Source organism: Anolis carolinensis, chromosome 3, assembly GCF_035594765.1.
Source record: "Anolis carolinensis isolate JA03-04 chromosome 3, rAnoCar3.1.pri, whole genome shotgun sequence".
NCBI classification, from domain to species: Eukaryota; Metazoa; Chordata; class Lepidosauria; order Squamata; family Dactyloidae; genus Anolis; species Anolis carolinensis.
Window position 1 is genome coordinate 140,858,633 of NC_085843.1, and position 13,735 is coordinate 140,872,367.

A 13,735-nucleotide genomic window follows, 5' to 3' on the forward strand; every position below is an offset into this window, starting at 1 on the left:
GAATTTTTTTTGGTTGGGCTGTGTTACATACAGTGATGTAGTAAAACCAAGTCTTGCTTTTTAGAATTAAAAAGAAATTCATGTTGTGGATGGTGGAATCAACAGAGGAGGCCCTGCTCTCTGTCCCACCCCCATCTCAAGTACGGCTGGTGGGGACGAGTGATAGGGTCTTTTCCGTGATCGTCTCCCACCGTTGGAAATCCCTCCCAAAAGAAATAAAGATGGCCCCCTCCCTCCCTTCCTTCAAAAAACATCTGAAGACTCATTTTTGCTCACTAGCATATGTTGAGGAGGAGGACTAGATAACAAGAAACAACTACCTGACCTCTGGTTTGAGAATTATTACTGTATTTGGGCTTTGTCCCTCTATGTTAGCCCAGCTACCATCTCTAGTCACACAGTTAACTTTGTGAACTTTAGTTGGACCCTGTAAATGAATTGTGGATGTCTTATGTTTAGATTTTATGTCATTATATAATTTTGTCTGATTATGTTTTGTTTGATTTATTGATGTTAGATTCTAATGCTATTCTCATATGTGGGCTTATGCGGGATTATTATGTTGTTATTTGTTTCATGGATTGAAACAAACAAATTGATTGTTTGTCTTTTTTATGTTGGAATCCACCTCAAGTCCCACTGGGGAGATAGGGCGGAATATAAATATAAAGTTTTTATTATTTATTATTTTTATTATCTGTGGATGCAGAATTCATGGCTATTCTGGGATGATTGTGTATTTAACCCTGAAAGTCCTTAAAACCACATCAGTATTTGTGATCCACTCTTATTTTGAAAGTAGTACCAATTTTGCCATTGAATCCTGCTTCTTGGCAGGGAGTTGGACTGGATGGTCCACGGGATCTCTTCCAAGTCTGATTCTATGAATCATCATCATAATCATAGGCAATCACTCATGGCTGAGTATGATTGTCTTCCAAGGGTAGAGTCTTGGCGGTGGATTTATAAGTGACTATGAAGACCTATTCTGGTGTCTTTTCCTCCACAATGAGGACGCAGATATCCAGATGGAAGGTGATCTCAACAAGGGTTTGCTTGACACGCCTTCCTCTTGGCACATTTCTTCCAGTGAATCTCATGATAGGGAAGCCCCAGATTCAGACAGATATACAAGGAAATCATACATTTTAGTGAACATGTAGCCTGTGGGATGCCAGTGGTCCATTATAGGCCCAGACTCTGTCCTTTTGCTCTTTGGTGCCCTCTTTTTATACCTCAAAGCATGTTTCTTATATGTTAAATTACAAAAATAGAAAGTGGGGTATAATAGAATGGCCTTTATATTCTGTAGGGAGCAAACAGAATGCGCGGCCGTCTGGGGAGCATGGACAGTTTTGAAAGGTGCAACAACCTCACTTCTGACAAAGTAGGTAACATGCATTTGAAAAAAAATGATGTCAAAACATGAAATATAAGACTGGGTTTTCTTATTTTCTTTTTTATGCCCCATATACATGTATGTATGTGTGCACACATATTTCTCTCCATCTTAATTTCTCTAGTATGTTTATTTTATATTTGTAAAAAGATTTTTAAATAATGGTATATAAGTAGCCCGTTACCTTGAAGCCTGTAGTTAATGTCAAACTATTATGTTTGTAAAAATTAGGAGGATTAAAGAGGAAATGGACACAAATATTTGCGAGCAGAATACTAGATTTGTGTGCATGTGTGTATATATATATGTTTTGTCTAATAATAGCGAACATTTTTGGCAAGGCTGCTTTGAAATATTTTATAAGAGAGAGCTGGGCAGGTTTAGCCTGCTTATATATCCCCAGAATAATACAGAAGCAAACTATATTAAAAACCCTATTTACTTTGTAGGCACAAAGTCAGTGACTTTTTGGCAGTTTGAAAGTGAATTCATTTGGGGGAAATAAACATGTAGAGCCAAAAGCCTTTGTTTATGCCAATTCACTTGCTATCTCTAAAGCCATGACACTTTAAATCTATCATTCTTTGCTGGTAGCTTGCCTGTGCAGCATACAAAAACAGTTCGTTGTTCACTTTCCATTTATTTCCTGTTTAAATTCTCAGCTACGCAAGCACTTGGGATTACCTTCCTCCTGAGAGATGTGGACGTGGAATGTTTTTTGTGACTTCTAATTTTCCTGTTGCGCTTAACATAGCTTTTTAAAATAATAGAGCCGTTTTCCAGGATACTGCTTTGACAAGACAGGAAACCCTGTACATGATATGTCAAGGAAATGAATGCAGAAGCCAATATGGATTGGAACTCAGGCCTGGGGCTTGCTTTTTTTCCGCCCTCTCCTTCCTCTTTGCATACCCCAGATTTTTATCTAGTAACGTTTTGACTCTTTTGAGCGCTGTTCAGAGTTTGTCGTGATATTGTCTGAGGACATGGCACTTCCCAGGGCAAAGGATGTTTGGCACAGCTATCATTAGCATACAATAGTCTGGTTTCTTTTTTATGAAGAACGAGCGGCTTCAGCTCTTTCCTTCACTAAGCAGTAGATCACTCTGACATGCTTAAAAGTTGTGGGTCAGATCGGACAAAGATCTTCATTCGTGTCTTTGCCTGCCTGCTTTTAGGACTGTTCCTCTGGGGAGTCCCCTCCTCTGACCCCTCCTGCGTCGCCCATATCGTCCGCCTGGCAGCCCTTCCCTGAGGAGGATTCTGATTCACCCCAGTTCCGACGGCGGGCCCACACCTTCAGCCACCCGCCCTCCAGCTCAAAGAAGAGGATCACTTTCCAAGAAGGGAGGTCCCAAAGTGTCAAGTCTCCCCTCCTGAGGCAGAATTCTGTGGAACATGGCAGGTGAGTCTAGGGTCAAGCCATGCAGCTGTAGATTTGGCATAATAAGGGATGGAACTTGCATGGTTGCTCTCAATTTCTCGATTTTTCCTTGAAGGTGGCACATATCTCGGAACTTAAGGTCAAGAGCAGTTTCAGAATAGTAGCAGGGTTTTTTTTTTTTAATAAGCGACTAAGCACATATTATTAGGCTTCATTGCAATTTAGAAAGCAATAAGAACCTGGTATAATAGGTATTGCTTGGATGTTAGGAAGTGGTCTTTTGAGTTCATTTTGCTCAGAAGTTCTTTTGTGAAAACTTGGCTGGAATGTGTGAGAGAAAAAGAAAAGTAGCTAGACCCATTAATTTGTGAGCAGTTAAAAAAAAAGAAATTGTAAGATGCACTTAGAGCTTTCATAAAGCCTGTCTGTTTCAGGGTCTTTTATGTTTTTGGACAGACTTCACTCTTATTCTGCGTTATTGTTGAAGAAGTCCACTTCTCTCTCCATTGTTCAAAAATCTGTCACAGGCACTTTATGTTTTTTCTCAGCATTTATGGGCCGTTTGTTTTCTCAAAAAGTGGCTGAGAAATTATCAATATAGTAAGAAGATCTATCAAAAAGCACAGTTTATGCAGTGAGGATGTTAAGCAACACAAAAGCAGGAACAAAACTGATAGTGGCACCCATTCAGCGTCATTCACTCAGTTTTGAGAATCTAGATCTCAAAATGTTGAAAATTTGGTGAGAAGAAAAATAATGTAGGAAGGCCATATCTTGCATTCCTTTTAATAGTGTGACACAGGGAAGGTTACATTTAGTCCATTAACGATGGCAGCTTTTGAAACAAGCAGGTAACAAATGGAGATCAAATAATTTTAGAGTAACATGTTCTCAGAAATCTATTTCCCTTTTATCCCTTTACCCTCTGCATTCTGCAGTAAATACAGTTTCCACACACTTTAGAAAGGCTCCCCTGTGTGTATCCCATGTTGCACTAGTATAACCTGGCTATGACAAAGTTATATGTGACAGTAGATAGGTCTTTGGTAGTCTTAGACTATCCTATAATGCTTATGGATGTTGAATATTATTATGCAATTGCTGTCAATTTTTTTTTCTGTAAGCATGAAATCTTGTAAATAACTACCTGGGCATCGGTCACGCTTCTGAGTAGGCAATGGTTGCAGATTAATGCAATTTGGAAACCTGGTAGTTTGACGTAATTACGTATTGTTATGTGCCTTCCAAGTTGTTTCCAACTTATGGCACCTGTAAGGCAAACCTATCATGGTGTTTTCTTGGCAAGATTTGTTAAGTGTGACTTGTCTAGGTTCACCCAGTGGGTTTCCATGGCTGAGCAGGCATTTGAATCTTGGTCTCCAGAGTTCTAGTTAATTCAAAGTTCAAACCTACACTACAATAACAATAATACTGCAATACTTTAATATTGTAGATCAGTTCCAAGTTTGAGAATAATATCCTAAAACTTGAAATGCCAAAATCTACTTGCATTCAGATTTGTAGAGTTAAGTTCCTCATGTGGGCATTTGCAGGGGTTGAGTGTATACCGGAAACTTCTTGAGCACTACTACAGAATTTGGCTATAAAAATCCATGAAGCACTCTCACAGCACTCTTTTAAATTGTGTGTCCTTTAGTACTAAGCCATTACCTATATTATCCAAGATGGGAGGATTCGTGAGGCACACTTAGAAAGAGCTGTATAAGAATATTTCTACATTAGAGCTCTTTCTGTTCTTTTTCCAGGGTAAAAGAAGTTAAGGTTTCCAAGAGGCTAATGTTCTGATCAGTCTTGTTTGGTTTCTTTCTCTGTCCAAATGTCTGATGTGACAGCTTGTTAAACAAATTAACTATATAATTGGCTATTACAATGCCACCAGAAGCCCTAATGGGTGATATCCTTGCTGTGGAACTACACATCCCCTCCTCCTCAGTCAGAGGTTATACTTTCAATGATATCCAACACTCAGTACATTTTGTATGTATGCCTGTAGTCAAACAAGAATGTAGTGTGGCAGATGCAGTTTAAGCCCCTTGTTTCAGTTTCCCAACCTGTGTGCAGTTGTGCTACTATTATAGCTCCATTTAAAGTTCAGGATGTTTCTCTAGCTCTATGTTGTAACCTTTACCCAAACTGATCACCGCAGATTGCCCTAAATAGTAGGTTTGCTTGATAAGGGGGAGTATTATCTCAGAATTTTTCTCTCTGTCTGTATCAGTAGTTTAGCTTAGGACAGCATAGAAGAACCCTTGACTCTCTAGATGTTGTTGGCCCACAGCACCTAAAGTTTTTCCCATCTACAGTTTCCCCATCTTCAGCTTCTCTAAAGTGGAACTCTTTTTAATATACTATTTAAGGGTGGGGGGAAGGAGCAAAAGCCATTACAGACAGTCCCCAAGTTACAGATAGGTTTGTTCTTAAGTTGAATTTGTATGCAAGTCAAATAAGTATGTTTTTAAATTGTAATTCCAGCCATTTTTTTTTACATATTTTGCTTTGGATAGCATAGGGGGTAAGGGTTACCACCTCGTGGTGTTCAGAAAACTTCACCTTACTTTCTGTCCCTATCATAATTGGATTTTGAAAAATTAGGCTTTTGGAACAAAGATTGGTGATAAAACTTCAGTGGAAAAACCTTTTCCCATGATAACTCTTCCAGGAGTGAATTTTCCTTGCTAGGAGTAGATTTCTCTCATTTCCTATTGTCTCACCCCCGTTCTTTACTATTAGTTGTTTGCAAGTCAGATTATTGTAACTTGGGGACTACCTTTATTTGGGAGAAGAGTGACCTTGAGTGTTGCAGATAAATTTCTTTTTTTTTTTTTTTCAAACTCTAATCATGATGGTGCAGTGAAAAAGGAAACTTGGACAATTATTGTGTTAGGCTTGCAAGCAGCATTTATTTGCCCAGTACTGTGGAGTTACAGCTATGCTTTATCAGCAGATTTTCTGAAAGAAAAGCAGCTTTAGAATAGCATGATGATGGGCTATTTTTGTGCATATCTGTAGACTCAGATGTTTAGTAGCACAGACTGAAATGCCCACTCTTCTTTAAAAAAAACCTCGAAACTATTTTATTGTATGTATTTGTGTTCCTATCCTCCCACCAAATAAAGAAATGTATAAAAGCTAGTTTGAATATTTCAAATGTAATTGGGGTAGTAAATTTAATTTCTTGTTTCTCTTATTTCCTTCCCAATAACAATTTTATCTGGATTTATTTTTTATAGTATGTTCTGTTATTTAATAACAACCTTTGATAAAGTGGGATTTTAAAAAACTATCTTGTGAGAAGCAAACAAACTGTTATCCACACATGCACTAGCAGAAAACAGTGATAGGAATTATGGAATTGCAAAACCCTACATATAAATAGAGGTAATGACTGTATAAGATAACTTTAATAAAAATGTACATTAAACACATACAGAAATTTTGGCATTTAGGGATTACACACGCAAAGGTGGTGAAAGGCTATTATGGATGGAGGTAATAAAAATAGAGATGGCTGCCAAAAATAGCAATTGTCCATCTCCCTTGCATTTGCATTTCACAAATGCAAATGCAATTGATTCACAATCTTCAGAATGATTGTTTCACAATCATTCTGAAGATTTCTGAAGAACAGGAGTGAGTTAATTGCAAGGCTGATGGTTTCAATCCCAGCCCAAGATTTAACCAATGGTATGTTGGTGGCTCAACTTTCCCCTAGATCTCAGTGTATCACAGGGCTTGGGACTTTAAAATGTAATGAAATTTGGGGAAGAGGTCTGACATCTGGGTGGTTCCTCATAACAGAGTTCTGCTGTGGAACAAGGCACATGATGCCACCAGTTTGGGTTATTTTCAGATTTATGCCCATCACTTTAACTTAACAATGTACTGTATATATAATGCAGCTAATTCACACACATTTTTGGTGATAACACCAGTTATGATTTAGATCTAAGATGATCTCAGTCTCTGATATGGTGAATATTGACAAGAGTCCAAGAGTTCTTGGAAAAATGTTGTACTGAAACTTGTTTGCTCCATTTTCTCTTATCGCCTGCTATCAGGCCAGCAATTTCCCGACGTACTTACAGTGAGAGTGAATCATCTACATCATCCAGTCTCCCTTCTTCCTTCTCTGCCCCATCTTTCCTGAAAAGCTTTTACCAGAGCTCAGGAAAGCCATCTCCACAGTCCGAAAATGAACTCTCCAAGAGGTGAGAGCATTGGCTTCTGTCTGCCCTGCAACATTGCACTTCCTACAAAGCTGGCTTGCAGTAGGACTTTCTTTTTTGGCTGCCACTCACTGCTCAGATGTATACTTTATTTCACGAGAATCTCTGAACAGTGCGTTTCTCTGGAAATGCTTGTTTGAAGTTGCAACAAAGACATCTTGCTATCTATCTGTGTATATATATATCAACATTGCCAGACCTAAGCGGCAAAAAATCATGAGGGTCTTCTTCAAAGCTCATGATGTTATTCTGTAACAACTGAAGGGGGCTTTTTTTGTTCTAAAAAAGGACCTGAGGTGTGAGATACAGAATATTCTGTTCTGGAGGCCCCCTATACATCTCACCAACATTCTTAATATTCTTAATTTAGACTTGGTTGAGAAAGTCCTTTATATATTTTGACCACGAACAATGGCAAATACTTTTCTTTCCACCTCAGTTGTTGATGATCTATCTTTAAAGATATGCTAATTAGAACATCTTATACATTACAAACGACTATATTTGTTAAACAATTGCAAGCAAGGCTATGAGATTGCAAACATTCAACCAAGTTCACATTATCGTTGCATTAACTATGTAAAGAATACATGATGAGTTTTTTTTTAAAAAAAAAACAAGCTTGTTTTTTGTGTGTGCTAAGCATTGGCAATGTTGATTTTAGTGTGCATTCTACTAATTAGCATCTTGAGAGTGTTCTATAGATGGGAGGAGTTCCTCAAGTGTGACTAACATTGAAATTATTTTTGATAAATGCTTTAAAAATAAGGAACGTAAATTGAACCATCTATAGTGGAGTCTGGTTTTTGATGTGAGTGAAACTGGTGTACAAGGTGAACTTTTATATGATCCCCTGAATATTTGCTCCAGTGCCGCAGCAATGTTTGGACTCATAACACAATTACACATCATAACAAGTGTAACTTATCAGTATGATCCAAAATATGAAGGTGATTATTATGCAAAGTCATCTATATAGACCCATTCCTGTTCTCTTTCTTGGAGACTGAATTGACAAAAGATTTTTCTTACAACTGAATACATCTTTGTAAGTCACATGATGAATGCTGGAAACGTCTTCTCCATCTTTGGTTTCTTAAGAAATCTTATATTGGTTTGTTTTGGAAAAAATATATAACTTGAATGGCTTTTGAAATGTGGTTGCTCATAAAAACAGACTGTTCTGCTATCTATGATTCAGTGTTATGTGTTTTTTTACTACCGTAAAATACTTATATACTTGTGTATAAAGTGACCTCATGTATAAGTTAAGGGAGGTTTGGAAGCCAAAGTTATGGTATTACCCACAGATAAATAAAGGGTCATTGTGCAGAGAAGAGACAGCAACAAACAGCAACAACAAAACTTTATTTATATACCGCTCTATCTCCCATGGGGACTCAGTGTGGTTTACACATGGTAAACATTCAATACCAACATACAGCATACAACAGTCCAATAATAAAAAAAACAGCTTAAGCATAATAAAATAAATAAATAATGTGTTCTTTAGGTATAAAGATAGTTTCAGATTACTCAATTGGGTGATTTAACAACCAATTGGCTTAATTTCCGAATAGAACAAGATACCTGTAAGAGCTAGGGTAAGGCCAAACAGTAAAAATAAGATAAATCCAGGGGCAAAGTGTGAATGGATAGCAGGGAGCATAGGCCAAGATTACACTTCAGACATGCTGAGTAGCTAACAAGGGTTAAACTAGTTAAATTAGCACCCATAAACAAAATCAAAGGAAGTGGGTAAAGCACAGAACAGGTAAAGCGCAGAACAGCATGAATGCTGACTAAAGGGGCCAGCCGCCCAAGCCTCCACTGCCATTTCCCCACCCAAGCTTTCAAAAATGTGGTGCCATAATGGAGAGAGGAGAAAGAGTTGGTGATTTTTTAAAAATTCTGGGATGGACTAAGCTCTTAGCTTTTGCAACTCTACTCAGAGAATGGGATCGTTCCTTCTTTTAATAAGAGTTAAGGTACAGTACTCACATTGACCCATGAATAAGTTGGCCCCGTTTTTTAAAATTGATTTTTGACTAAAATTTCTAGACTTAATGAGTACTGAATGCCTGTGAAATGAGGCTAGTTGGGAACAATGCAGCACTGAGCCTGGGTGTGGGGTGTGGGTGGGGAAACACCTCAAGGGTTGCCTAAAAGAGTAGGCAAAGAGTATGCATCCAATCTGAAATCCTGGGATTGCCTCCTATAGAATTCTGGGGCTTATAAAGTACTCAGTCAGAGAGATCCTGGGTCTCACTAAACTATAATTCCCAGAATTCTACAGGATGGGATGCATTCTCTTTGCCTACTTCTTCAGCTTTAGTATGATAATGCACTGGGAGGCAGAATGTGCAGCTGAACCCTGCCTAGAGGGAGGCAGTGAGGGCAATGCTTTCCGGTTCTTTGCCCAGAGAGGCTCTAAGGCAATGGTTCTCAACCTATGGGTTCCCAGATGTTTTGACCTTCAACTCCCAGAAATCCTAACAGTTGGTAAACTGGCTTGGATTTCTGGGAGTTGTAGGCCAAAACATCTGGGGACCCACAGGTTGAGAACCACTGCTCTAAGGCCATGCAGCCCCTTCACAGCTAAGCAGCAGGAATAACTGGGTTGCCAGCTGGGTGCTCTTCCTCTACGGAGCCCTGGCCGGGAGCAGCCTCTTCACCCCTGCCTCCTTGCTTGACATCTGGGTCTCACTGGACCTTTTCACGTATATAGGTTTATGAGCACAATTTTAATGTGCCATTGAATCTAATGCGCACCTCTATTTGGGCAATGTAGTTTAGCCAATAAAGGTGAGCATTAGACTCAAGTAAATATGGTATACAGGCAGACCCCAAGTTTTGAACAAGATAAGTTCTGTAGGTTTGTTCTTAAGAACACACACAAGCTTTGGATAGCATAGGGAAGAATTAACAACCACGTGTTGCTTATTTTGCTGTCTGTGCCCCTGTTCAAAAGATTTCACCTCACTTTCTCTCTCTGTGATAGTGGATTTTGAAAATTTTGGCTTGTTGTGGAAACAAGGATTGGTGATAAAGCTTCACTGGAGAAACCTTTTTCCCATGATAACTCTTTACAGGAGTGAATTTCCCTTCCTAGGGGTAGATTTCTCTCACTGTTTTCTCACCTCTGTTCCTAACTATGAGTAGTTTGTTAATTGGATCTTTGTAACCTGGGCAATAGAGCAAATCCCAAGCAACTGAATTCAGCAGTTGTCTATCTTATGTATAAAAAAGGAGATCAGATAAGTATTGATATGAGTGTTTGTTTCTTATTTACAAATGGATTCTCTCTATGTTTTATTGATTTGTTTCATGTATATCCCTTCTTTCTTCCAACAAGGGATCCAGTGTGACGAACTCTAGATGTTGAACTCTCTGATATTTAGACATACTGCTTAGCATTTTCTGTCGTGTTTTTTTTCTCAGTAGCAAAATAAATTCAAGAGAGCGTGTTTGTTTGTATGTATGTTTTAGCAGAAACACCTATAACACTTCCAGCAGCTAGATTGGAAGTGCATGATCTTTCATGGGTTAGAGAAGTACAAAGAGATGAATGACATCAGAACCTGTCAGTTGGAGGATTAAAATTGATAGGAACTTTACAGCCTCTGGGGAGAAATGCTTTCATTTTTTGGAGACGATGAATCATATTGGTTAGTTAAAGTTGTGTGAACATTTGAGTTTTTGCTTTCTCTCTTCACTGTCTGTGTATACATGTTTTGGCTTTTCAGTTCCTTAAAAAAAAAGATACACACCAAAGAGGTGCTTTTTATTATTGTTGTGTTTTTCTTCAAAGGAAAGGAGAAGTTGAACTGAAAGCCAATCTGAAGAGAGAATGCAAAATCTGTCATAGCAAACAACAGAGACTCTTGACTCCCGTAGACTTTGTGGATTAAATGTAAAACAAGATTTCAGCATATGCAGAAGGGGAAAATAATATTAGGATGACAATCAGACAAGAATGCTACAAAAGTCTAGCACCTCATTTTTATGGTTGGATGGAGTTGGTGGATGATTTCTCTCAGTAGGAAAATCCCTGCTTGTATTTAGAGAAACTCGGTAGTAAATTAATAAGATGTGAAAAAGGAAGAAAAAAGAAGTTCTGCAATTGCAACGTAGTTTTTGTACTAGACTTGTTTCGCCTTTAGTTTACAAAACTAGAGAAATACTTCAGCATGAACTCATAACCTATCAAAGGTAGGTTAAATATTTTGGTAATTACTTTTAGATATTACACAGTATGTCAGGTGCCTAAGGTTAAAAGTACGAAAAGATAAAATGTTCAAAGCTTTTCCTTCTAGTTGTGATTTTATAACCAGCGTGCTGTTTCAGTTTAAAGAAATTGGGACTTCAGATGAGATTAGGATTATAATTAACCCATGACTGCTTTTCTAGTCTTTTTACTGATTTTATTTAGAAATGCAATATAACCTCCTAAGGCAGTGGTTCTTAATCTGGGGTCCCCAGATGTTTTTGGCCTACAACTCCCGGAAATCCCAGCCAGTTTACCAGCTGTTAGGATTTCTGGGAGTTGAAGGCCAAAAACATCTGGGGACTCTAAGTTGAGAACCACTGACCTAAGGGCAATCTTATGTATTTTGCTGTAGCCAAAAGAGTTTTAGGATCTGCAATGCTGTAGTATTAACAAAACAAGCAGTGACCAAAGTATAAACAAATTTAACTTATTTGAGAGCTTTATTTGTGTGTGTGGGAAACTAAGACCAAAACAATGAAGTATAAGCAACAGTGAAGGTTGTTGTTCTTTTGTTCATATCCTCTGTTGGCATTCTTTTTAAGATGGGTGTGCCTTTTCCTTTGAAACTTTTTAAAAAGAATCTGATAAAATTCTAGTCTTGTTTGTGTTCTGGAAAACAGTGCAGAATAGTTGGGCTTCAGTGAACTCCAACAGCGAAACAGGCATGTTTTAGAGATGACTTTTGAGTAGTAGTAAATTGTTATGTTCCCCTCTCTCTAGAATACATTTTCCACAACTGTCTTAGATTTCAGCTTGTTTTTTTCCATTAGGAATAAATGATGACTAATTTCTTTTAGAAACAAAAACTCCCACAAGTGTTTCCTTAAGACAGCTATGTAAAGACAGCAAAAGATTTGAATAAAATCTATTCTAACACAATATTTGCCTAAAATCTGGAGAGAAGGTTTAATGTCTGAGTAGAAGGGTGACATGTATCTTTTATTCTAGCCCTAGAGTATTTACGTGGTCTAATAAATGCACCCCATATATTTTCGTTGTATTAATGCAATATATTTTTGACAAAATTTAGTGCTTTTATTTAGTGCTTTGCTGAAATGCCATGTGCCCACACCCACCTACTATTTTCCTGTTCACTATCTTGGACTTCTTCCTTTTCACTGGTTCTGTTTTTGAATATGGTTTTGGGATTTTTTGTTTGGCCTCCATATGATGATTAATTGTAGGATGACACCCTAACCTTTTTGTTTCCCTATTTGGTGCTTTCAGCAACCAACAATTCAGATTATTAATATCACATAGTGAACTGTTGTATTGGTATTAATTGTTTCTTTGAAAAGTTGAGTGAGACTTATAAAAAAGATACATGATAGACCATATTGATTTGCAGGCATAAAATACATCATCTGTGGCTAGTGCAAGATGAAACTGAAATTATCTTCTTTCTTTCATTCTTCAGTGCTAGTGCCCGCTTATAGGTGAGAGAGCTGCATTAGATTCTGTCCCATGCAGATTCATATCTTGCATCCAGGTGTTGTCTAGATATGTGAAGCTCTGGAACTTATCATGCATGATTCCCCTAAAGACATATATAACATTGTGGATGAGGAAACAAAGACATCTCAAGGCTTCAAAGGTCCACAGTGGCTATCTAGTCCAACTCCTCCCTTGCAGGATTTAAATATTCTATGTCTTAATATTTACTGAATTGAACACTACAATATTTGTGTCTTAATATTTGCACTAAAATGTGTGATGCAATACCAGATAGTTATTTTTGTTCTTTACAATATTCTGCCTGCTTGATCTTTATGAAACAAATTGCATTCCTGAAAGATGTCCATCTAACATCTGTTTGAAGACTTCCAAAGAAGGAGAAACCACTACTCCAGACAGTCTGTTCCACTGTCCAGTAGTTCTTGCAGGTTTTTGCTAATGTTTAGGTAGAATATTTTGTCTTATAATTTAGTATTTTGATTGATGTTGTAGTTCCTGGGACAGCAGAAAACAAATTTACTCCAGCTTCTGCATGATGTTCCTGGAGATATTTCATAGAATCATAGAATCATAGAATCATAGAATAGTAGAGTTGGAAGAGACTACATGGGCCATCTAGTCCAACCCCCTGCTAAGAAGCAGGAAATCGCATTCAAAGCACCCCCGACAGATGGCCATCCAGCCTCTGCTTAAAAGCCTCCAAGGAAGGAGCCTCCACCACAGCCCCGGGGAGAGAGTTCCACTGTCGAACAGCTCTCACAGTGAGGAAGTTCTTCCTGATGTTCAGGTGGAATCTCCTTTCCTGTAGTTTGAAGCCATTGTTCCGTGTCCTAGTCTGCAGGGCAGCAGAAAACAAGCTTGCTCCCTCTTCCTTATGACTTCCCTTCACATATTTGTACATGGCTATCATGTCTCCTCTTAGCCTTCTCTTCTGCAGGCTAAACATGCCCAGCTCTTTAAGCCGCTCCTCATAGGGCTTG

The 13,735-nt window shown here is 38.2% G+C and overlaps 1 protein-coding gene across 9 annotated transcripts in view; it reads left to right on the forward strand.

Moving 5' to 3' along the window:
- tbc1d4 (TBC1 domain family member 4) overlaps positions 1-13,735 on the forward strand; it is a 115,514-nt gene that overhangs the window by 71,599 nt on the left and 30,180 nt on the right. For 6 of the 9 annotated variants that reach the window (XR_010004395.1, XM_008106892.3, XM_008106895.3 and 3 more), the window contains 3 exons: positions 1,313-1,387; positions 2,578-2,804; positions 6,863-7,012. Coding sequence is in view for 7 of the 9 variants with exons in the window: in XM_008106892.3 (XP_008105099.1) it covers positions 1,313-1,387; positions 2,578-2,804; positions 6,863-7,012 (452 nt within the window). In the remaining 2 variants the exon portion in view is untranslated. Of the gene's footprint in view, positions 1-1,312; positions 1,388-2,577; positions 2,805-6,862; positions 7,013-10,888; positions 11,243-13,735 lie in introns of those variants that run through there. The other 3 variants (XM_008106893.3, XM_008106894.3, XM_062975572.1) reach the window with 2 other exon arrangements.